Source organism: Vipera ursinii (genome assembly GCF_947247035.1).
Source record: "Vipera ursinii genome assembly, chromosome: 8".
NCBI classification, from domain to species: Eukaryota; Metazoa; Chordata; class Lepidosauria; order Squamata; family Viperidae; genus Vipera; species Vipera ursinii.
In genome coordinates this window covers 3177059-3201771 of record NC_139519.1, presented here as the reverse complement: position 1 = coordinate 3201771, position 24713 = coordinate 3177059, and the positions used below count along the sequence as shown (strand labels likewise).

Below are 24713 nucleotides of genomic sequence, written 5' to 3'. Positions count from 1 at the left end.
AGAGGCACTGAAGATACAGAAAATGATGACTGCAGCTGAAAGTTTCAAACTGATCTGGTGTAGCCTTGCACACACCCTGAAAAGTAAGTCCCTGGCTCTGGGCTGGAATACCTTTGCATAGGTACGTGGAGTTGTCAGAGGCTATCTGCTGTTTGTAAAAATTGGACCTTTTGCAAATGGAGCAACTGCTAGTAACATCTGGCTACTGGATTACACTTTTCTTTGGGGTTCTGAAAATCCAGGCAGTTCAGGCATACAAGATGGATGCTGGCATCTCTCCTAGAAAACTGGCATTTCCCTATCGTGTTTGATGCCATTGCCAAGATTGTGTTCAGAGGCTGGTTGGCATACCTGTAGCTTCTCCCCAGCAATTTTCAAGACAACCAGGTGAAAGGAAAGAGAAGAGGGTGGTCAGCAGTTAAGGTGGACAGACTCACAGCAAGCAATGGGTGCCCTGCTGGAAGACCAAGAGGACGACAGTTCTGCTTGGAGAAAATCTAGCTAAGTAGTTGCTAAGAGTTGACATCAACTTAAGGCACATAACCAATTTAATGGCTTCCAATTTATTTTTTTAAAAAAATGTTTTATTGATTTTTTTTACATGTCACCATCAATATTTGGCAAACAGCGTGTTGTCTGGGTTTGTATTTACAAATAATAACAACTAGTTTCTATAATTCCATATTCCACATAGTAGCTTTCCTTGATTTTCTCTTCTTCCAATAATATTCTTTTATCAACCTTGAATTAGTATATTTCTTGATAATTTTAAAAGATAAAATTAAATATCTACAAGTAACCTCCACCTCATTAAGCTTTTCTAGTTAATCATCTCAATCACCTTGTCATAGATCCTCTTTTTAGAGTTCTCATTTAAATTTATTTTCCTCACATTTTACCTGTTAAAATTTTCTTACACTTGATTAAATCTTTTTCCTCACATGAACCATCCCAACATACATTTTTTATATCTTGAAACATAAATAATATACCGTTTTTTTTAAAAGTCATATCCCTCTTAAGCTAAAATACATTTATATTCAATGTTTTATTCTTTATAAGCATATTCAAGTCTTCAAAATCCATTTAAGTATCTAGTACATTTCCCTCATATAAATCATCCCAAACATTTTTATGTTTCTCATACCATAAACAAAAAATATTGTATTGCTTAAGAAGCTTATCCCTCCTAAGCTAAGATTCGTTTGTATTCAAAATTTTATTTCTTTAACCTTATTCAAACAAGTGCTTAATCTTTAAGTATTCCATCAAATGAGTCCAACTCATTTCTTAATTCTGGCTTTAGCCCTTTTTTGCCAAACATCTTTCCTAATCAGTATGTTCCATTGAGTCCAAAGATCTTCCCATGGTTTGTAGATATTCTTTTGGTACAAAAGATGAGTCAAGTAAGGTATAGAAGTATTCCTCAGAAATCTTTTTCTTTCTTTCTTAGTTTCTCCCATCTCCTTTTTTCTCTCAAGTTCTTGGAATCTTGAAGTATTAGTTATCTTTTCCGTGTCCAGTATTTCCTGCAAGCTTTTCTCCATCTGGATTAAATCACAACTCCTTCCATTATTAAATTCCACCTCTAAGTTTCTTTCCTCTAGTTTATATTCAGTTATCTGCTTTACTTGATCTCTCCTTTTGTTTTCTAATCATGTTTGTTGTGACATTAAATTGAGAATATGATCATTTAAGTTTTCAAAGTTATTTTTAATTTCCTCATGGTTTGAAGTTAATGTCATTTGTATTTATTGTAAGAAAACACACATTTCCTCCTGGAAAGTATTTGTTTTTTCTTGATGTTTTTTCTGCAGACCTCTGATGTTCCATGATAACCCAAAATCCAAGTTTTCCTTTCTCTGCCAACCACTTTAAAGTCACAGTTTAATAAGTATTCCGCTTTTCTTCCAACACCTGCAGACGGAGAAAGCAAAGATAGGTGAGATTCCTCCTCTCTCCAACCAAGCTGCCCAGATTCAGCTTCCCTGCTCTGCTTTCTGCTGCTCACTCACAGCCTGCTGGGGTTGCCGGCGGAGCTGCCAAGCCCGGTGCCTGCGGTCCTGCTTTGACCAGTTGCGTTGCACCTGCCGAGTGAGGGTCTTGACCGGGACCCGACCTGGAGAAGGAAGAGGGGAAAATGGCAGCTTTGCTGGTTTCCTGCCTGCTCCTTTTGATAGAGCCGGATTTTAACCTGGCAACTTTGAAGACTTGTGGACTTCAACTCCCAGAATTCCTCAGGTGGATTCTGGGAGGTTCCGCACGTCTTGAGAGTTGCCAAGGCTGGAGAGCCGTGGACTACACCGGCGTTTCTCCCTCTCGGCCACTTTGGTCTTGAAACTCCCAGAATGCCTGAACCTTGAAGTCATTCAGACTAGAGAGACGCTGAGGCCACGCGCCTCTGGGCAGAGGCCGTTTCGGCCCTGGGGGACGGGCCGGGTGGGATAGACTGCTCCTGGGCGGGAGGCTTTTTCCTAGTGGCACACCGATCAAGGGGACTCCCTGCTTCCGCGGCGACCTTACTGCGGGAAAAAGGAGCCCCTAGGCGCGCTCACCTCCCTGCCTCCGCGCACTGCTCACGCGGTGCCTCCCGGCCTTGTGCGGCTTGTTCTGCTGCTTGAAGGAGCCAGCGCGGTGGACGGCCGCCTCCTTCGCCATGGCCACGCAGCTCTCGCGCCGGAAGTGATGCCACCGGACTTCCGGGCTCTGTCGCTCTAGGACGCGCGTCTCTCGGGCCGCCGCGTCTCCTGTTGCCCCGGACGCCCGGCCAGACGCTGGCGCATGCGTAGGAGGCGGTCGCGTCCGTCTCTAACCGCCATTCCCAAGGGGGGCGCATGCGCAGCGGACGCCTCGGCGGCTTGCCAACCGTAGCTTCCCAACCGTAGCTTTCTTCGTGAGGAAAAAGCGGCGGCGGCCGGACGGGCGACGATGGGCTCGTGGAGCAGCCGCGTGTGGGGGCCCAGGGCCGGGGTGGCCGAGGGGGCCTTCTTCCCCAAGCGGAAGCGCGGCGAGGGCCTGAGCGAGAGCGGCGAGGAGAGCGGCGAGGAGGGCGAGGAGCGGCTGCTCAGCACCCCCAGGAGGTACGGCCGCAGCTCCGGGAAGCCCCCGGGCCTGGAGGGCTGTCGGCCGAGGCAGCGGCGCTGCTCTTCGGCGGAGGGAGGCCGCTGACCGCCCCGCCCCGCTTCGCTCAGCTTTCCCTCAGGTTTCCCGCCTCTTCCCGGGAGCTGCCGCCTTTGCTTAATGCAGGGCTAGGCGACCTCGGCCCTTTTAGGACTCGTGGACTTCAACTCCCAGAATTCCTCAGCTGTGCTGACTCAGGAATTCTGGGAGTTGAAGTCCACGAGTCCTAAAGGAGCCGAGGTTGCCTGTCCCTGGCTTAATGGATGCAGACGCTTTTTCTCCCGCCTTTATTAGTTTCGTAAATAACTCGAGGCGGAGAACAGACCTAGAAACTCTTTCTTCCTCCTCCCGTTTCCCCACAACAACCCTGCGAAGGGACCGAGAGCCATTGGCCCAAGGTCTCCCAGCTGTCATTCAGCCATAAATGGGGACTAGTCCTCACTTGTCTTCTCCCCCGGTGCCTTTTAAGAAGCCAGCCGAACTGGCCCTGTTGAGGTCCAGTTTTCTGAAAGGGCCCGCCATAAAGTAAGCACCCACTAACTCCCTTTCCGCCTTTGAATGAAACCTCAGGAGAGGAGCTTCCCAGACCTCTTCATAAACTGGCAGGGCAAGCTACTATATAACAACCGGCAGGAAAAGAAAAAAAAAACCCACACACAAACTGATTATGTTAAGCAATTGGGTAATGAAACATCTGCAAGGAAACCACCGAGCTGAGAGGGCCTCAATAATAATAATAAATATAATAATAATAAATATAATAATAATAATAATAATAATAATAATAAACCTTTATTGTCAAAGTGTAACAAGTGTACATTGAGATTAGCTGAGCCTCCCCTGTGCTCTCTCCCCCCAACACACAGTGACAACAAACCCTCCATCCCACCACACCGTGTGAACCAACTACACCCCACACCGGCCTCCCAAGTCAATTCTGCATAAGTTCACAGAGATTATGTCCCATTTAAAAGCCTAACAGCCCACGGATAAAAGCTACTTTTCAGCCTGTTGGTACGTCTGGCTATACTCCTATATCTCCTACAGGATGGTAGGAAAGTAAAGAACTCCACAGTGCACAGGTGTTTTCTTCTACTGGCATTTATATCATATACGTTCAATACTTACGTGTGTGTTTTTTCTAACTCAGGAAAAAAATCAAAAGCACTTCGAGCTATATTTTTCAGACTCTGTTTCTCAATGGCGAACAGAGTGATGTTAAAATATGTGCCCTGGGAGAAGAATGGAACTTGCACAAAATATACCTCTGTCAGGTAAAAATTGCCTTTTTGTTTCTTGGATCTCCAGTATCATTAGGAAGCAGGTTTCAGGCCTTTTTGTTTAATACTCAAATTCAGCACTGCTGCCCTGAATGTGGTCCTGAAAACACAGGCACTACCGTGTTTCTCCAAGACCCAGTCTTATATATATATATATATTTGGTTGCCAAAATAAGCACCAGGGCTTATTTTTCAGGGTAGGTCTTAATTTTTTGTGGCCACAAAAGAGCAGGAGGCAAGACAGGGTGGGTGGAGGATGAAGTCAGATAAAGGAGAGGTGGAGGACAAAGCGATGCACTGGTGCCGCGGCCACTAAGCAAGGCAGTGGGGGATGGCGTATGAAGCTTCTCCTTACTTGGCGCCATAACGAAGCAGGAGGCTGAACGATGCACCGGTGCCACGGCCACTAAGCAAGGCAGTGGGGGCTGGTGGAGGACGAAGCCCCAACAGTATCCTTGGCCGCCCAACTGCCTCACTCCGCTAGCATCAGGGCTCTGCAGGCTGGGTGGCCAAGGATATTGTTGGGCTTTCGTCCTCCACCACCCCAACCGTGGCACCGGTGCATTGCTCAGCCTCCTGCTTTGTAGCATTGGCAAGTAAGGAGAAGTTTTGTCCTCCACTCCTCCCACCTTGCTTTGTCCTCAACCCCCCCTTTCCGCCTCGCTTAGTGGCCATGGCACCAGTGCATCGCTAAGTCTCCTACTTCGTTCCCGTGGCAAATAAGGAGGAAAAGCTTCATCCTCCACCACCCCCCACCACCTCGCTTTGTCCTCCACCTCCCCACCGCCTCACTTTGTGTGCGACACCCGCCCACCACCTCATGTCATCAGCAAGCAGGCAGAGCGGGCGGCTGCACACACACAAGTAAAGCTTACTTTCGGCATAGGGCTTATATTTGGCCCAGGCGTAGGTCCTATTTTCAGGGAAACACAATGTATGGTTCTCCTTGAGATTCAGTCCATACACTTGTAACCCAAAAGATAGTTTGTTTCTCTGCCATTCGCAGGCCTTTCAAACCTACAATTTATAAATTCATCCAACTTTATAATATTTAATAATGGTGCTTAAGCAAACCACGTTTAGGTGTATTGTATGAGTATTACAGGTAATGCTCAATATATGATCTTTCCATGGTGGTTTAAAATTACGAGGGTCTTGAAAAATGTGACTTATTACCTATCCCCAAAGTTATGACTGTGGCACCATCCCCAAGATCACAATTGCAATTTGGGTGCTTGGCAACTGTCTCACATTTATAACATTTAAAGCTTCTTATGGTCATGTGATCACCATTTGTGACCTTCCCAGCCAAAATCTGGTCCGGTCATGTGATGACTTGCTTTTATGACCATACTGACTTATGAAGGAAATTCTTGTCCCAATAGTATAGTTTCATCTCTCAGGCTAAACATCAGTGAGTGACAGCAGCTCATAATGAGTCACCTCCAGCTTTGATGTGAACTTCTACTAAACAGTATTTTTCTCCTCTTTGGATCAAAACTAGCTATTTCTAGTTTTATAAGAAATGCACTTTAAGGGAAAGGTATACATTTATTTATTTTTTATTTTTATTTTATTTATTTTAATCCCATTTGTATCCCGCCCTTCTCCGAAGACTCAGGGCGGCTTACAATCTAAGCACAAATCAAATGTGCTTAGCAATAGCCTTCATTGTAAGCCGCCCTGAGTCTTCTGAGAAGGGCTTTATTTTAATGGAATTAAAATAAATAAATAAATAAATATGCCTGCATATTAGGGCTTTCGCCCCCCCCCAAGCGGCATTATTACAAAGTCAGCTTATTGCCCCCAACAATCTGGGTCCTCATTTTACCTACCTCGGAAGGATGGAAGGCTGAGTCAACCTTGAGCCTGGTGGGACTCGAACCTGCACTAATTGCAGGCAGCTGGTGTTACTTAAGGAGGCATTAGCCCACTGCTCCACCAAGGCTCTGTATGTATTAATTTATCTACCTGTATGTGTGCTTATAGAAATTTATATACAATATAATATTCTGCCCCTCCCCCCATAATTGTATGGATGCTGTTATTTTTTCCCCTGATCACTTATCTTTCTAGGATGCAATCTGTTCATTTGTATAAATAAATTATAACACAGGTTTGGCCTGGCCCCTTCTCTCTTTGCTTTGCATGCTAGTTCAGTTCCAGTCTAAGTAAGCTGCAGTGCTCTGTTACAGCCAAGTTGATAAAGGGTGGCTTAATACTAGTTTACTAACTAAATTTGAGACCACAGCTTGATCTTAGTTTCACTTCCTGGAGCAATTGTTCCATCGTTTCCTATTTTAGATACAGTGAAAACCCATTTATTCTGTTCAGATTGAAATATTAAAATCAGTGCATGAATTAGGAGTGACAAATGGAAAATTTAATTCAAATTTAATTCTTGGTTCCTCTTGCTATGAAAATAATATTGTGTTATACCTTATCATATAAATTCTTTAATTCCAAGGTTTGTAAAATTATTAAAAACATGACTTTTATGTTTGTAGTCTGGCTACTTTTCAAGTATGTTCAGTGGGTCTTGGAGGGAGTCAGGAATGGACACAATAGAATTGGAAATTCCTGATCAGAATATTGACGTTGAAGGTAAGAAAGGAATCCTCATTGAACTTTTTCTAACATAAAAGATTCAAATTGAAATAGATTACTTGGATCAGGTGTTCTGGAACAAAGCTGGCCAGTTATAAATGATCTTTGGAAGGACTTTCCAGTATTTTATCTCATTTTTGCAAAATACATTTTAGCAAAACTCATTTTTCTAAATAATTCATCAGAAAAACAGATATCTCATTTTGGGGACTATTAACCAACTACACAAATCTAAACTATTCAGTACTTCTTTCATGGTTTTTATTATAAATGAACAGCAAATTATGAAAAATCACATTTTTATGGTCTGGGAGATAAAGCTCCTAATACTTTGTCACTACTGTGATTCCCTGAAAATAAGGCCCACCCAGAAAATAAGCTTTAGCATGATTTTTAGTGTGCACCTAATATAAGCCCTACCCCCAAAATAAGCCCTAGTTAAGAGCCTGCCTTTCCCACCGTCTGATGAGGCGAGGCAAGTGGGTTGGGTGGAGCTGCTCCCTGCACCGACATCTCAGGACCCCCGCAGCCAGGCCACTCCACCCAGCAACCTCCTGCCTGCCTGCCTGCCTGCCTGCCTCTTCCCTTTTACTCCCCTTCCGAGCCAGACTGCCATGATATGGAGGATGGGCGGGGGAAGCTCGCTTGCCTTACCTGGTCCCCCTGCACCATTTCAGAGGCAGGGGGGAGTGACAGAGAAAGTCCTCTGCCCCCGCTGCGCATCAGCCACATCCCCCACTGGAGGGGCTTTCTTTGGTCCCCGCTGGCCCTGCCCTGCCCTGCGGATCAACTACCCAGCAGTGGCCGCCACCTCTTCCTCCACCTCTAGCTTGGGTCCTGCAGCACTGCGTCGTGCTGCCTGCTGCCAGTTTGCCGCCTGTATTTTATGGCTTCAATGGCGGCAGCTCTGGAGGCCAATGGTAGGCGCTCTGCATTGTCCCTGGGCTGGCATTTTTGGCCACCTTTGCAGCTCTGCCCACCCAGCCACGGGAGAGTTATACCAGGGGTGGGGGGGTGTGCTCCAAAGACAGTGATATCATGACACAGGACCTCAACCTTTTGGGCACCAGGGACCGGTTCTGTGGAGAGAGGTTTTTCCGTGGACCGGAGGATGTGTGGTTTTGTGTGCTGCCTGCATCCCGTGGATGGGGCTTTGCTTGCTTGTGCGGACCAGTTGCTGGCAAGCCTCAGCCCAGTACTGGTCCACGGACTGGGGGGTGGGGACCCCGTAGTAGGATATAAAGTGAATAGATCATATTTAAAATGGCATTAAATCTCATTGTGCATGTGCCTGTCAACATCTCAACTGAATTCCAAACAACTATGTGACTAATGTTAGTAATTAAGCAGGTGATACTATTAAACAGGAGAATTTGGCTTAATTGATGGGAAAAACATAAAACTGCCATTATTGATTAGATATTGTGGAGCATACTTCTGCCTGAAGCATTGAATTAGTATCTTGAGCCACACATGCCTGCATTATTGATGCTGTTATGAACTAAGCCCTTGCCATGGCTGCTTTCGGAAGCTTGCTTCTTTCAACAAAATGTGGAATGCAATCTGCTACAAATTTGGAGCCTTGGTTACATGCGAGTGACTTCACAATATAGGGAGTAGGACTCGCATTGTAACAATGCTTTTTTTGTCATTGTACCTGTTGTGGATGCACATTTTTCAACCTGATTGAAACTGTCAGCGTTTTTAAATGAAAATACAAAACGTAACACTCAGTTTATTTTGAAGTGCCTACTTTTTGATCAGCTTCTGAAGTTTTGCGCGGTGTCCCATAATCTCAGCTGGTGAAATCTGCAGGCGAATGGGAGTTTTCTAGGGTGAGAGGTGCTTACGTTAGACCCCAAATGTGGTGACTTCGGTACTTAACCATTTGTCCCGCTTAGGATTTTATATTTTTTAAATGGCATCTGATTTACCCCCTCTCAATATTCTAGGCATCTTGTTGTTGTCACTATATATAAAATAATTTGAGAAATAACATTTTTTGAATATCACTCTTAATAATCCTACGGAATTGGAAAAAAATAAATGTATAACCTGTCTTATATGTATGAGGAGACTTAGGATGTGGTTTTCTTTAGCCTTACAGGTTGCCTTTGGCTCACTTTACCGGGATGAAGTGTTAATAAACACTAGTAGAGTGATTGCCCTCCTGGCAGCTGCCAGCATGTTACAGCTGGTAAGTGGAAATGGCTCCATTTTTTCCAAATCTTTGCTTGGCAAAGTGCAGGGCTTTCAGTCCCATCTTCATTTGTATTCCAGGGACGAGCACATGGTCATGGCCACATGGCTTCCGTTATCCTCGAGGCGTTTTTTCAAACACATGCTTAGCAGTCCTGACAGAGCTGGGAAAGTCGTTTTCTCGCTAGCTCTTGCCCCTCCTCCCCTTTCTAGATGGGAGCATATAAATGAAGGATGGATGCTGCAAGCCAGCACACTTACACAGGGACTTCTTATGTGGCCTCTGAGCTTCAAAATTAAGAATCAGGGTATCTTTTCTCCTGTTACAAATAGGGTATCATTTTGTATAATTATGGTTGAGACTGGTAGTATGCCTATCTGTCCAGAAGAAGCCAAAATATCTCTAGATAATCACTGTTTGCATTTTTGCCAGTTAGCTTGAGGTGAGGGCATCATCTGTAGCATTAGGCCTGGGAGTGAGGATTTGTTTTGCATCATTATATGTTTACGAAGGGACGAGGTGGCTCAGTGGGTTAGGACGCTGAGCTTGTCAATCAGAAGGTCGGCATTTTGGCGGGTCGAATCCCGAGTACCGCGTAACAGAGTGAGCGCCTGTGACTCGTCCCAGCTTCTGCCAACCTAGCAGTTCGAAAGCACGTAAAAATGCCAGTAGAAAAATAGGGACCACTACGGTGGGAAGGTAACAGCGTTCCGTGCGCCTTTGGCGTCTAGTCATGCCGGCCACATGACCACGGAGACGTCCTCGGACGAGCGCTGGCTCTTCGGCTTTGAAACGGAGATGAGCACCGGCCCCTAGAGTCGGAAACGACTAGCACGTGTGTGCGGGGGAACCTTTACCTTTTTACCTTATGTTTACAGGATGGCTTAATACAGCAGTGTGGCGAAACAATGAAGGAAACAATTAATGCAAAAACCGTGTGTAGTTACTATAATTCTGCGGGAACATATGGATTAGATTCTTTGAAAAAAAAGTAAGTATTGGCACTAAGAAAGATTTTGTTGAAGAAGAACATTTTTATGATCTCCCCCTTGATTTTCTAATGTGATGTGGCTTTGAGAAGCATCTCGTGTGATGTTTTCCAGCAGAAACCTTTCTGCTTATTTCTCCCTTCAAATATAAAAATGTGTTTAATTTTAGAAGCATAATATTTTCAGCTTGTGCAATAGTTAATATTCTGTGGCTGACATGAAATAATATTAGGTATTAGTAGAACCTAGAGCTGTGTGTTCAGCGTAAGACACAAACACTTAGAATCCTGGAGACAGAACTGAAATTCTTACGGATTCCTTTTCCCAATTTGCAAGTTTCTTTTTGTCTTTGCAGTAAATAACCTGGAAGGAAAAGGGGGAATTTCACTCCTTGTTCTCAGAGGTAGCTTTTAATTAAATATTATAGGGCAGCCACAATTAAATAATAAATGAAAGAGATTGTAGTTCGAATAGGACAGACATCCAAAATCAATACTAGCAGTCCAGATAAATAAAAATACAAAGACAACCAGTGTGTTTTTTCTGCTGAAGAAAGAAAGCAGCAGCAGAGGAAACAGACATGAATTTTGTTTCTTGTTGATCCTTCTGTGTGAAATAATCATCTTCTTGAAGAACTGGTTGTTTCTCCTGAGTATTTGGGCTTTTTATTTATCAGGAGCTGCTAATGGGATTTTCATGTTCTCTCATTCTGACAGAACATTGGAAGCAATTATAGGAAGTGAAAAGTTAAAAATAGAGCAGAAGCAGTGTGTAGTCCCTTATGGTCTGAAGAGGGTCATAGTTGATTGGATGGGCTTTGGAGTATGATGGCTGTGGGGTCCCTATTTTACTATAACATCTGGGGGAAAGTGCTCAGCAGCTTATTAGAAACGTGCATTGCATCTCATTGCATTTACCTTACCTATTTTAAATCTAGGTGTCTTGAGTGGCTCTTGAATAACCTGATGACCCACCAGAGTGTGGAACTCCTCAAAGAACTCAGGTATTGAGCTTTTGAGATTAACCCAGATACTATGGGAAGACGTTTAGCATAATAAAATGGAATTCAGATAATCCGTTGAACTGAACAGAATTCATGCCCTTTGCAATTCAGAGGTCATATTGTTTGTTTCAGCATAAACCTCATGAAACAGCTGATTAGTTCCTCTAACCTGTTTGTCATGCAAGTGGAGATGGACATATATACTGCTCTAAAGAAGGTACCAACATTTAATAACATCAGTTTGATCCAGGTTTTGTTTTGATGTGGAAATAACCGCACTGCCATTTCTTCCAAATTGACAGTATTCTCACAGACCGATGTCACCTCTCCTGCCTCTTCTTTCCTGATAGTTTAGTACAGGGGTGTCAAACTGCCGGTCCATAGGCCGGTTGCATCATGCGGAGGCCGCACCTGCCTCAGCTTCAGCAATGTGAAAAAAGTTGTGATACATCGTGACACGTCACGTGATGCAGCATGGTTTGGTATCTTTGATAGGTAGTCATAGTCTTTGTTTGATTACCGTATTTTTCGGACCATAAGACACACTTTTTTTTTCCAAAGTGGGGGGGAAAACGAGGGTGCGTCTTATGGTCCGAAGGTGATCTGTATGGCCAGCCCCATCCTCCGCAAGTGGAAAGCAAGGGAGAGTGCCAGGAGCACGAATCGGCACGTGCTGAGAAAGGCCGATCTCACGCTCCTGCACTCTCCCTCGCTCGGTTTCAGCTTCCCTTGCTACAAGAGAAAGCAGGCTGAAACGGAGTGAGGGAGATTGCCTGGAATGCGAATCGGCTGATCTCGCGCTGCTGCAATCTGCCTCGTTTCAGCCTGCTTTCTCTTGTAGCAAGGGAAGCTGAAAGCGAGCGAGGGAGTTTGCAGGAGCGCGAGATCGGCGGATTTGCATTTCTGGCAATCTCCCTCTCTCCGTTTCAGCTTGCTTTCTGCAAGAGAAAGCCGGGCTGCAGGGCCGCCTCCGCGGGTACTGCTCTAATGCAGAGAGGGAAGGACAAAGAGGGAGGGAGGGAAGGAAGGAAGGAAGGAAGGAAGGAAGGGACAATGGGAGAGGGAGGGAGAGAAAGAGAGAGGAGGAGAAAGAATTTTTTTTCTTGTTTTCCTGCTCTAAAAACTGGGTGTGTCTTATGGTCCGAAAAATACGGTATTTAGAGTACTAATTTATTAATGACCATTAAAACTGATCTAAGAATAACACTGGATTACAAGATAGCACAGAATACTTAAAGTATAAAAAAGGTTTGTGCATACAGAATAACTATTTCTTTGGTTATCTTCTTTCCCTTTTTACTCTGTAAAAACTGTCAGCTGCCTCTTTCTTTTCTGTTTTCTTTGTTGCTTGCTTTCCTTATAAGGACGCAGCCAGTTACCCCTTTAATTGCATTCTAACAGAAGAACAAACTCATTTCATAAAAAATCAGTTAAAGTGGTACTGTGATGTTTTTATTCCCAAATACAACTCACTATCTGTAAACAATTTTTTGTAGAAACAGCATATGTACGTGTTTGTGTAAAGCTTTAGTTACTACTACATGTTTGGATCGTGCTTACTGATCGTAAGGTTTCAATGATGACATCACTGTTGCCTGGGGAACACCCTGTTGGGGGCTCCTTTCATGTTTTAAGTTGCCCACCGAGGTGGCACCCATTTATCTATTTGCAACTGCCCGCTTTCAAACTGCTGGTCTGAAGGCATGAGCTGGAGGGTGTGATGGGAACTCGCCCTGTTCCGCAGCAGCAACCAGGTCTCAAATGCAAGCTTGCCGACAGTCAGCCCAGCATCATAACCTTGTGAGCTACTGTGCTCCTCAAGCTTTAGTTATTCAGTGTATACCTCAAGTGAACCTTACAGCTGTTTCTTTATTTTATGTAGTGGATGTTCCTTCAGATGGTGCCTTCTTGGAATGGATCATTGAAACAGCTTTTAAGTGAAGCAGATGCCTGGTTTTCCAAGCGCAGGAAAGGTCTTTATGAAATGCTTTGCGAATAGTTTGGATGTTGGAAACCTTTGAAGCAGGATTTACAGTATCTTTAGGTCTCTCTTCATTATGGGTTGTTCCCTATTGGCCCAACATGCATTCCTTTTGTGCGAGATGGGAAACCTGTAAACCACAATCTTTTTGGGGGGGAAAATCCACCTTCCACTAGTGAGCCATTTTTGCTTTTAAAAGCAAATCAGGATAATCCTGTTAAACCTTATCTGAATTGCTTTCTCTGCTGGGATTGATAAACTGCTCACAGACTGCAGTGCTGCTTTTTACTTAATAGTAAAAATATATTTGAACTCTTAAGAATCTGCTTTAATTTTTCAGATTTTGAGGAAGGCATCTCATTCTTGGAAACTGAACAAGGACGTGTATTTATGCCAGTGTTCAAACATCTGAGGCTGCAGTATATAATCAGTGATCTGACATCAGCAAGAATTGTTGAACGAGACAGGCTGATCCCTGCAGGTAAGAATGGAATCGCTTGTTTTCTTTCTTTCTCATGCCATAGGCTTGAGAAAGGGAAATCAGAATTGAGTTTATGGGTCTTTGAAAGAGTCCCCACATACAGCATATAAAAACCTGTGTGCCACTAGCAAGTGGACATGGCCTGGGGAGTAAAATTGGCGAATCATTGAATCCAGTTTCAGGCACATAAACTAGTTTGTGGTTAGGTTTAAGCTATTTCTCTACTTCTCTTACATCCCACTGTGTGGGAAAAGAGTAAAGGAGGTCATAGCCTTTTCTCTTGCCCCCCCATTTCCTTCTCTAAACTTGTTGCTACAGGGTCTGCTGGTTAATGACCACAATAACATGATTTGAATTTGTTGCTACAGTATTTATTTTTAGACTCTGTTTTTTTAACTTTTGCATACATGGGGTAAATAAACTGCTAAGAGTCAGTTTTGATGGGGACAGTGTAAAAGCCTTGTAAAAATATTAAGTGCTGCTTAACTTTCTTTGCCTTGTTTATAAAAGGCCCACTTTGGTCTTTCTAAATTTTAGACTGGCTGTTCTCTGTTTACAAACAGCAGTGGTTTGCCATGCTTAGAACAGAACAAGACAATGACATTGGGTATGTATAATGCCTCTTTCTCTGTAACTGAGAAACACATCTTGCAATGTTCCTATAAAGAGAAAACAAATTTAAGTTTCCGTATGCTAACTGCTTTCACCTTAGAAAGCTAACAAGCTTGTTCACCAGCATCCTGCTGGATGGAGCTGGTTTTGTGAATAGGTAACATGACTGGGGTTTTATTTAATAAAATAAGGAAAGTTGTTTCTTTGGATGTGCTTGAACAGTTTTGTTAACAGATTTATCAGCGCTTTGTTCATGCAAAAAATTCTTGTCCACACTATATAAAACATAGTTGAAAAAAGTTCAGGGTTTGCAGTCTGCAGTCTTGATATTCTTGAATTTCAAGTTTGCCATTCATATGGAAAAAATGCTAGAGGTTGTTTATGGTTTCATGTTAATTATAAAAACAAATCTTCCCAAACATTAAAAAAGAATTGTGTTCATTGATATTTTTGGCAGTGTTTCCCTAGAAAATGCATTTTGTAGCCAGTAAGCTTAAATGAGAATAGTATCGGGTATCCTAAAGCACTTTGACAAAATAACACAGGATTCCAAAATCTAAGAGAGAATAGATACTTCTAAATTATCTACAGCTTGCATCTGAATTATGGAAAGTAATCCAGGATTATTCCCAATTATTCAGAATATAACAAAACCTAAGCAATGCTGTAAAGATGACCACATTTCTTCTAATGAAGTGATGAGCTAAGGCACAGTCTATTAGAACAGGAATTTTCAAGGGATATTACGGTTGTATTGTGTGGTGTCTCTTTAAATTTAATGGGCAGATTCCTCTTCTAGCTGATAACTTAATTTTTGGTAGTTGTACTCCTGGTGCTGTTCTGTGAGTCACAATAAGTTCTCTTCGGGTATTCACATTATGGCATTTTAGCCTTGGGTTAAAGTTCGGCAACCTATGTATTGAGGGGCAGGTATAAGTCCTTTGCCAGGAGACTTTCAGTGCATGGAAAGTACTTCTTGCTCACCTTTGTAGCTTAAGGGAGAGCATAGAGTTCAGAAATGTGGCTCTTTTTCTCATTTGAACATCATAAACCACAATATTTGTTCTCCCTGCTTTGGGAGTGTGTGCAAGGGATTGCCATGTCCTGCCGGGGTGCTGGCTACCCCACCATGATGTACTTGGGTGGTCATTTTAGCACAGCCCAGGAAGATAACTCTTTGATGCATTGGCCGGGAAAGAATTTCAGGACACTTAACAAGATAGGTTTCTGGGTGAAAATGAATTTATTCAGGCGTTAAGATCTGTGTGCAACCAGTTAGAATACTTTTCTTGTGCTTTCCTTTGATAGAATGCCATTTTATAGAAAGTTATTTTGTATGTTCAAGGCCTCAAGAGATTAATAAAGAGGAACTAGAAGCAAACAGTATGCGGTGTGGCAGAAAACTTGCCAAAGATGGTGATGTAAGCACAAATATTTTTCCATGTCCTTTTAAAAACGTGTAATTTATTTACAGTTTTTGTAAGCTGTTTGTTTCCCCAAAACAGTGTTTTCTTAGCTAAATTATTTTACAAGGTTAAATACTTTCTTATTGGAAAATATAAAAATGATAACAATGCTCGTATAGCTTTCTTAAACCACCAACCTTGACTTTCCTGAGGTGATGCAAAATATACAAGGTGTCAAGCAGAGGTCCTTTGCAAGTTAAGTTCAGAATTTAAAGCCACTCTTAGAATACAACTATTTCTTCAATTATCTTTTTTTCTTTCTTGCAAGTATTGCTGGCGATGGACAGGCTTTAATTTTGGCTTTGATCTGCTGGTCACATACACCAGCCGTCACATTATCTTCAAACGCAACACACTAAATCAGCCCTGCAGTGGCTCTGTCAGTTTGCAGCCCCAGAGAACTATTGCTTTCAGGTGGGTTCCCTCTCTTTTTGGGCTGGTTCTCCATTGCTAGAAGTTAAAAGGATCACATCGGCACTCGCTCTTCTTGTAGACTTCGGAGTTCATCAGCAGTCATTGGAGGGAAGCAGGTCAGTATCATTTGCTCGTTGGAATCAGGGAAACAATAGGTAAGAGGGGGGGAAAATACCGAAGGTACTTGCCAGATTCATAACATTCAAATCTCTGCAGATTTACGGAGGTTTGTCTTAAGGATAATGACAGACATTAGCCTGTCACCATTACCCATAAAAGTAATGGGTAGGTCTTCTTCCCAAGCACAAAGATGTGTCATCCATTTTGCCAAACAAGGGCAGTGGATGCAGTGGTGGGATTCAAATATGTGAACAACTGGTTCTCTGTGTTGATGCCACTTCCGGAAGTCAATTCTGGGCCTGAGCAACAAAAAATTAGCTACCGGTTATGCCGAAGTGGTGCGAACTGGCTGAATCCCACCACTAAGTGAATGGCTCAGCAGTTAAAGACACCGAGCTTGTCAAATGGAAAGTCGACAGCCCAGGTTTGAGAGCTGAGTGCCATGCAATGTGGTGAGCTCCTGTTCTTGCCTCAGCTCCTGTCAACCTAGCAGTTCCAAAGCATGCAAATGCGAGTAGATAAATAGTGGGAAGGTAACAACAAAGAATAAATTATAAATAAATTATAAATATATTAACATGCATATACGTATACGTGTGTGTGTATGTATGTATGTATTCGAATCTCAGAAGGGTATGGTTGACTGATGAAAACAAGTTTGAAATGCATATCAGTCTCCCTTTAATTCTTTGTTAGCAGTCTAAAATTTACACAAATATGAGCTGTCACTGTTGTGACTACTGCCTGTGGATGGCCTTCGGTTAGGCCGAAACAGGAAATAAAGATTTGTCCCATGTTTGGGGCCTAGCAAGGTAATCTAAATAGTTAACAAGCATTTAACATATATATATATACATAAAGCAAAATTTATTTGCTGCCCATATTATATCTAACAATTATTTCACCCTCTCTTAACAATCACCACCTCCTTTCCATTGATTTTATTTCATATATTTATCAAATTTTGAAACTGCCCATCTGGATTCCAGAGGGAGCTTGCTTAGTGTAATTTCTCTTCTGTCCTTAGGCTGCGACTGGCTTCTTTTCATAGCAGTGGAAAGCTTATTTGTAGCAGAACTGCAGGATATCAGATGCTAACCCTTGAAAAAGATCAGGTTTGTATGTGCAAAGCTTTTGGTTCATTTTAGCTAGCAGTGTCAGAGAAGAAAGAGTAGGATTCTCATAAGAAGCAGGAGAGTTGAACAGAAATGAACTGGGTTCCACCATTGACTACGCTGAAATTATGTTGTCCTGTGACACAGTATTTGAAAGACTACCCTCTCACAGGGCTTCTGATTGCTTCAGCTCAACTGAGAATTAACTGAGATTTCCTGTTTAGAGGGCCAGATTTCCACGGGGACAGCCTAAGTAGCAAGTAGTGGACTCCTCACATTAAAATTTAAATTGGAAGCGGGCTTCCGGTTTTGCGCAGTTAGTGCAACAGCCGAGGGATTGCTGGGCTCCTCACCCTACGGCTCATTTCTTTCTGTTTGGGGACCCTAAATGAGTCAAAAACCACCCCATCCCTGTCACAGCAAATTCTTTGTGATACCTCAGGTTGTTCTTTGTATTTTCATCAAATCTAAGGGCCTGATTGGGTTAATAGTATCAGCATTTCCTGAACAGACTGTCAAATGTTCCAAAATGCACCTGGAATCCGAAGGGGACTTTCAGTCTCTCCAGGCCCTGAACACTTAACTCTGTCTGGGATAAGTCAAGAATGTGTCACATGCTCAAAGCTAGAAGGCTACCTCCCCCCCGCCCCCCTTTCTCCCTACAAAAGAGAATAGCATCAGATTGCTCCTTCCTTCCTGTGGAGCACTGAGATGAAAGTCAGGTGAAAAGCAGTATTTCTTACAGCTCTCATCAAATGATTGGAGAGAATTCCTTTCCTCGCAAACTCCAAAATTTCTAGGCACAAGAAGGAATGATGTTCGTAAGAATATCACTTGTGGGCAACAAGCAATTGCAACAGGCAGCCAATTCCTTTCATTGTGTTCAGGCACTTAAACCTTCGAGAAATACTGATTTGAAGTCTCCTGATATAAATGAAAACTGACGGGATAAGCTGGCCACTTCAGCGGTTGCTGTTCGGGTGGATGGTGCGGAAAGGTCTAGAAAAATGCAACTAGAGAAAATATTTAGAGAAATAACGGTTTTCTCCTTTTGTATGGATTCAGCTGATGGATGCTTGATTGAAAATTGCCTCTGAAGTTACATGAGTAGGTTAAAAAATTACTTTCAGAATTTCTAGCGTTTTCTCTAATCCTTTCTGCAGGGTTTCTGAAAGCATTTTTATGTTCAGTCTGATACCTGTTTATTTGCTTTTTAGGAACAAGTAGTGATGAATTTGGACAGTAGACTGCTAGTCTTCCCTCTGTATATCTGCTGCAACTTCCTGTATACTTCCTCAGAGAAGAGAAGAGATAACAATGGACAGTGAATAACGCAGCCAGCTGAGATTGACTTTTGAAATGTCTTTGGGTTGTCCTGATGCCATGAAAGAAACATCATGAAATAGTCTTATGGAAGAAAAAGAGAGAGGGACTTGGTACCCTGCGATTGCCAGGATACAAGCCCCGGCAGCTCCACCTGGCATGACTAACTGGTGAGGTATGTTGGAAGCTACAGTTTTGTGGAATTGTGAGCCACAGGCTCCCCTCTCCTGCTTTAGCAAATAAATGTAACTCCCACCTCATCTCTCAACATTCCTACGCACATCTGAATAGCTGAATACTTACGATGACCTCGTTTTCTCCTGAGAATTCTCAGCTCTAGCAAACGATACCAGTCTCCTGAACAGTACAGAAAGACTTAGTTCATTAACTGGGCCTGCTTAATTAAAGGGAGTAGGATGATATATCTATAAAGCCCACATTAATTTTAATAGAACACACTTTTTATGCTCTCTTGATTTGTTCTTCTGGTCAAGCCCTTAATTTTTAAGAGTCTGTTACTGGTTTGGTGAATATCTGGATTGTTTTAAATTTTTTAAGAGTCACTTTGTAGAATCCAGCTGCCTCAATTCAGCATTTTTAATTCATCAGAACTCAGACCATTGTTTTATTCTTGGATATACTCAGTGGGTTAGGATGCTGAGCTTGTCGATCAGAAGGTCGGCAGTTTGGCGGGTCGAATCCCGAGTGCCGCGTAACAGAGTGAGCGCCTGTTACTCGTCCCAGCTTCTGCCCACCTAGCAGTTTAAAAGCACGAAAAAGCGCAAGTAGAAAAATAGGGACCGCTACGGTGGGAAGGTAACAGCGTTCTGTGCGCCTGTGGCGTCTAGTCATGCCGGCCACGTGACCACAGAGACGTCCTCGGGCGAGTGCTGGCTCTTCGGCTTTGAAACGGTGATGAGCACCGGCCCCTAGAGTCAGAAACGACTAGCACGCATGTGCGGGGGAACCTTTACCTTTTATATACTTTTTTACTTTGGGGTTTTTGACTTGAAGCAAAAAAGCACTCCCAAGCCCCGAAGCAAGTAGGTCAGCCTCTGCTAGTCTCTGTACTGTTAGCCTTAGCCTTTAATTACAGTGGTTCAATTCGCGCAGGCTAAGATGGAACTATAAGAAACCAGATTATACTTAACTCTGATGTGTAGATGTTGCCTAGCCTCCCTCAACAGGGCCAGCCATCTTTAAACCACAGTTCCATTGAAGGAGTTGAGGCAATGTATATCTGTCTCAATCATTTCTTCAAGAGCTCAATCGTTATTATTACTGGCTTATTGTATTATAAAATACAGAATCTATTTTGGTATTTACATAGTATTGGCAAGAGGCGTTAATACTTTGATGATTAAGATAAAGCTTTAAGGATAAAAATCTTTGAAGGGCTTAATTTTTTTCAAGTGTACGTTTGGGTGGCTTGGTTTGCTCTCCCCCCAAAAAGAAACATTCTCAGTTTTTCAGATTCTTGATCTGTACATAAGCTGTGCTCTGCCGGATCAGACTCCTGGCCTAACCATCCCACAGTCTGCTGTCCTTGGCCAGCCCAGAGATACCCGAGGAAACCTGCTGGTCTCCAAGTGGGCGGCCTTCACGGACAGTCCCCTGCTTTTGTTACCTTAAAGGGAGCACATAAAAAATCCCTGCTCTGTGTTGAAGTGGGACGTGCCCCGATAATCGTGGCTTTACACCGACAGGAGGAATGCCGTATTTTTCTTCTCTTGTTATGCTGAGAGATCCTCCGGCAGTAACTCTTCCCCAACTTTGCACAGAATCTCTTAAGCAGAGCAAGAAGGTTGTCAAGAGGGTCCCCAAAGGCACATCTGCCTATCAGGCAGCCTGGATCCTGGACAAGGACGAATGGGGAAATGGCAGCGAGGAGGAGGAGGAGGAGGAGGAGCAGGAGGAGATTATGGAAGAAGCCATGGCCCAGGTAAGGGAGCTGGCCTTTTGGTGGTCACCTGGTGGAGGGTCTGCAGGCCCACTGAGGCCAGGGGCTCTGAAGGCAGAATTAGGACAGGGCAGGCACTGAGGACCACGGGGTGGGGAGGGCCTCCTCGCGCTCTCCCACTCAGTGCTCTGCCCGGGCTGCTTTTGCTCTGCCAGGACGGGAGCAGCAGTGCAGAGGAAATTGCTTCGGAGGAGGAGGACTGTGAAAGCATGACATTGCCTACAACTGAGCAGGCCGAGGAGGAGATGGAGGAAGAAGCCGCAATGCTGGAGAAATACCGACAGGAGCGAGGAGAAGAAATGTTTCCAGATGAGGTGGACACCCCCCGGGATGTGCCAGCCCGGGTCCGGTGAGCCTCGGCGGATGGCCAGGGCCACGGGAGGTCTTGGCACAGTTCTGGTGGGATCGGGGGAGGCTGAGGCAAGGCCTGGCCTGACTGCCCAGGTGACCCGTTTGCCAGCCCTGGGAGGCTGCTTTAAGCTGGAGGCTGTGCTGGGTTAGCGGGAGAGGGCAGTAGGCCGAAGGGTTGAAGAAGAGGCAAGAGAGTGATCCCGCTGCCTCCCTCAGGTTCCAGAAGTTCAGGGGACTAAAGAGCTTCCGAACATCTCCCTGGGATCCCAAGGAGAACCTGCCCAGGGACTATGCCCGGATCTTCCAGTTCCAGGACTTTTGGCGGACGAGGAAACACGTCTTCCGGCAGTTGGAAAAGGAGGAAACAGATGGAGCTCAGGTTGGCCCTTTCTCCGGTCTCACTCAACAATTGTTGGTTTTTCATTTTTTCATTTTTGAAAGAATGATAGTTGTACTTTTGCAAGTGTTATTTTTTCCATACTTTTAGAGTTACGCTTTACTTCAGGAGTGTCCAACCTTAGCAACTTTAAGACTTGTGGACCTCAACTCCCAGGATTCCTCAGCCACACCTGACACCTCTGCTTTTATTGTTGATCAGCTGCTCAGATCTCTGTGGAACATCCAAGGTCTAATCCAAGAGCCTTGTCTGACTCCTTAGAGTTCAATCTTCCGAGTTGTATCAAAGCATTTGGGAGTTGCCTCTAGTGATCGGCTTGGTTTAATTTCTAGAGGGGAAAAAAATAAATGAAGCCTATTATTCAAAGGCATCTGCAGGTGAAAGGTCAATTCAAAAAAAGCTGAAGGCCTCTCTACTTAGAAGAAAGCAATCATACGTTTAAGTTAATAGTTGGGTGACTGGTTAGGATGATGTTAGCCTAATTTCAGTACGATGCACCCAATTTGAGCGTAGAATTCAGCTGCCTCTGGTTTCAAAACCAAGCTTGAATGTCCCCTGAATTTCCATGGTTGCAAAGACTGTTATTCCTGATTCTCTCTGTTCATGTTGATCTGGAAAGGGGCTGATACAGACCTGAGACCAGAAGGATCTGCATTCCCCAACTGTTGAAGATAACAATTCATAATTATAATATCCTTAGTATAACTTATGAACGTTGATGGAGTAGTGCTAATACTCTGCCTATTTCCAAAATTTGTTTTCAGAAAGTTTCTGTTTGCACAACTACATATCAGAAATCCAGATGCTGTGTTGATATGTTGAACTACAGATAGTTCTTGGTTCTCAGTGGTAATTGGGACTGGAATTGCAGTTGTAAAGCATGATGTCATGCCATCCTATTGCTTAGTGACAGCAGTTCCAGCAGTCCAAGAGAAGACCATACAGGACCAAGGCCAATATTCTAAATATGGACAAAAAAAGAAGAAATGGAAAAGCTTGAAATGTTTAAGAAGTTCAGAGAATGTATGAAGTTTGACTCATACTTTATTAACCCAACATACGAATTAGCTATTCTGATAAGGTAGTCCTCAACTTATGACCACAACTGAGCCCAAAATGGTTAAATTTGCCAGTTTTCCTTCCTATCAGCGAGTTTTCCTCTTGGTCCACTTTGTGGCTGCTTCAGATATACTGTAGTGAAGTGAAATCTCTCCAGTATTCTTTCAAACCAAGTGCCCAAAAGGTATTCGCTCTCAGAAACCTTTACAGGACCTTGATCAATTATAGCTGGATTATACGGAATTTATGATAAACGTGACTTAGGTGGAAGTAATATTTCATATCCCAGACATGCATTTTAGTCTCTCTGCTCAGGTCAGTCACATAAAGTCATACATAAAGATTCTGTTTATACCAAGAGCCAAAATAAAATATTTAAGGCTACATGGGGTGGCAAGCATGTGCACCATTGTCCTGCCCCAATATTCCCAGACATATTTGCTTCTGCAGCATTTCTCTTTTTTATTGCTGTTATGAAAACATATATTTAAACAACAAAAAATACATATAAAAACAAGACATAACATAAACAATACAATCAACAAAAATACAAAAAGAGTACTTAACTTCCGTCATTCCTAATCTTTCTAATCATATTCAGGTGACTTCCTCAAGTCCCCTCTATCTGCGTTTCATCGTAAATCATCATTAGCAAATTCTATTTCATAATTTTAATTTCTTATCATTTAACAATCATTCTTTCATATTATCCTTAATACTAAACATTAAACTCTAAAACTACAACCTATAAGCACTTCCAAGTCCATTTCAAACTAGTTAATATAACAGTATTTCTTCAAGTAGTCCTTGAATTTCTTCAGACCTTCTTCCACCGACTCTTCACCCTGGTCACGGATTCTCCCGGTCAGCTCAGCGAGTTCCATGTAGTCCATCATTTTCATCTGCCATTCTTCCACCGTTGGTATTTCTTGTGTCTTCCAATTCTTGGCTATCAAAATTCTCACCGCTGTTGTGGCATACAGAAAGAAAGTAACATCGTTTTGGGGAATTTCTTTTCCGACTATACCCAATAAGAAGGCTTCTGGTTTCTTAATAAATGTGTTTTTCAAAACTTCCTTTAATTCATTATAAATCTTTTCCCAGAAGAATTTTACTATGGGGCAAGTCCACCACATGTGGTAAAAGGTTCCTTCTACAGCTTTACATTTCCAGCATTCAGGAAACCTAATGATACTGGAGATCCAAGAAACAAAAAGGCAATTTTTACCTGACAGAGGTATATCTTGTGCAAGTTCCATTCTTCTCCCAGGGCACATATTTTAACATCACTCTGTTCCCCATTCAGAAACAGAGTCTGATAAATATACTTTGAAGTGCTTTTTAGTTTTTTCCTGAGTTAGAAAAAACACACACGTAAGTATTGAACGTATATGATATAAATGTAAACTTAATACCCTTTTTCCACATCCTCTCCCAGTCCTCCATCGTAATGTTATGCCCCACATCATTAGCCCAATCAATTGTCACTGATTCTTCTGCAGCATTTCTCTTGGAGAAAGGTGCTATTCAAAATCAATCAAATCCCTGAGAAAGTGAAGAACCCAAGGAGTAAAATGCCATGTCTTATGAAGTATTTAATTTGCTTTCACCTCAAAATGTCAAGAAACTTGTCACTTTTTTGCTGTAATGACTTAAGAGGTCACCGAGGGTTGGGAAAACTGCATTGAGCTGCAGCGTGCATACCTCAGCATTAATGCTTACATGTTTTAATATGTACTTACTGATAGGTCTTCTTCTAATCTTTGATGCCAGGGAAGCTTTCAACTTTGCTGTTTTTAATCCTCTGTTTTTCTTTTTTTTCATCCGTTCCGACTCCATTCTTCAAGAAGAGAGAAGAACGCTTTCCAATGCTCGTATATAGTGACCATTTGGCTTCTTGCAGTCCTGAGACCTGTTGCTCTGCTCCGTGTATCTGCAGACTCATGGAATTTGGCTGCCTTGAAAACTACACAGGATCCAGGATTTCCCACAGGGTGCCTTCTGGCCACAGAGCGGAAGCCTTCAGAGAGACCTGGGGGTCAAAAGGCAATTCTCAGCTGCAGCCCCATTTCCCCTGGGCTGGACGTGGCCTCCTGAATAGCAGAGGCTGACCTACTTGAAAAATAAGCCCTGGTGCTTATTTTGGCAACGAAATATATATATATATATATATATATATATATATATATATATATATATATATATATATATATATATATATATATATATATATAT

At 43.0% G+C, this 24713-nt stretch overlaps 3 protein-coding genes across 5 annotated transcripts; 2 read left to right on the top strand and 1 right to left on the bottom strand.

Moving 5' to 3' along the window:
* Positions 1 to 1024: 1024 nt before the first annotated feature.
* Positions 1025 to 2777, bottom strand: LOC310644007 (pre-rRNA-processing protein TSR1 homolog). Its single transcript, XM_083368758.1, has 3 exons — positions 2556 to 2777; positions 2016 to 2119; positions 1025 to 1917 (listed from the first exon to the last, which is right to left on the bottom strand). Exons 1-3 carry the CDS (start codon positions 2656 to 2658, stop codon positions 1888 to 1890), a joined length of 237 nt encoding a protein of 78 aa, XP_083224884.1. The 5' UTR covers positions 2659 to 2777; the 3' UTR covers positions 1025 to 1887.
* Positions 2778 to 2913: 136 nt separating this feature from the next.
* Positions 2914 to 20608, top strand: LOC310644002 (germ cell-less protein-like 1). 3 transcript variants are annotated; one of them, XR_014493207.1, is made up of 15 exons: positions 2914 to 3080; positions 4271 to 4394; positions 6908 to 7004; positions 9107 to 9204; positions 10086 to 10198; positions 11134 to 11199; positions 11332 to 11416; positions 13082 to 13172; positions 13521 to 13661; positions 14199 to 14268; positions 15619 to 15694; positions 16008 to 16153; positions 17301 to 17388; positions 18606 to 18886; positions 20493 to 20608. XR_014493207.1 is itself a non-coding variant. In XM_083368751.1 (14 exons), exons 1-14 carry the CDS (start codon positions 2929 to 2931, stop codon positions 18714 to 18716), a joined length of 1458 nt encoding a protein of 485 aa, XP_083224877.1. In that variant the 5' UTR covers positions 2914 to 2928; the 3' UTR covers positions 18717 to 19000. The 3 variants fall into 3 exon arrangements, 1 of the variants encoding a protein (XP_083224877.1); XR_014493208.1 differs by having other exon boundaries at positions 18606 to 18881; positions 20493 to 20585; XM_083368751.1 differs by lacking the exon at positions 20493 to 20608 and having other exon boundaries at positions 18606 to 19000.
* On the top strand, positions 20581 to 24640 carry LOC310643942 (uncharacterized protein; the record flags this gene model as incomplete). The annotated part of the gene is made up of 3 exons (XM_083368642.1): positions 20581 to 21020; positions 21239 to 21401; positions 24326 to 24640. The coding sequence occupies 3 exons, from the start codon at positions 20581 to 20583 to the stop codon at positions 24587 to 24589; spliced, it is 867 nt and encodes a 288-aa protein (XP_083224768.1). The 3' UTR covers positions 24590 to 24640.
* Between the last annotated feature and the right edge of the window lie 73 nt (positions 24641 to 24713).

What these genes read in the sequence shown, in the direction of transcription:
- LOC310644007 (XM_083368758.1), bottom strand. Translation starts at nt 2,658, where the DNA reads ATGGCGAAGGAGGCGGCCGTCCACCGCGCTGGCTCCTTCAAGCAGCAG. An exon ending in CAGTGCGCGGAGGCAGGGAG is followed by an intron (nt 2,120 to 2,555) that starts GTGAGCGCGCCT and finishes TTCCTTCTCCAG; the next exon opens with GTCGGGTCCCGGTCAAGACC. An exon ending in GCCGGCAACCCCAGCAGGCT is followed by an intron (nt 1,918 to 2,015) that starts GTGAGTGAGCAG and finishes CTCCGTCTGCAG; the next exon opens with GTGTTGGAAGAAAAGCGGAA.
- LOC310644002 (XM_083368751.1), top strand. Translation starts at nt 2,929, where the DNA reads ATGGGCTCGTGGAGCAGCCGCGTGTGGGGGCCCAGGGCCGGGGTGGCC. An exon ending in TATATACTGCTCTAAAGAAG is followed by an intron (nt 11,417 to 13,081) that starts GTACCAACATTT and finishes TATTTTATGTAG; the next exon opens with TGGATGTTCCTTCAGATGGT. An exon ending in TAACCCTTGAAAAAGATCAG is followed by an intron (nt 17,389 to 18,605) that starts GTTTGTATGTGC and finishes TTTGCTTTTTAG; the next exon opens with GAACAAGTAGTGATGAATTT.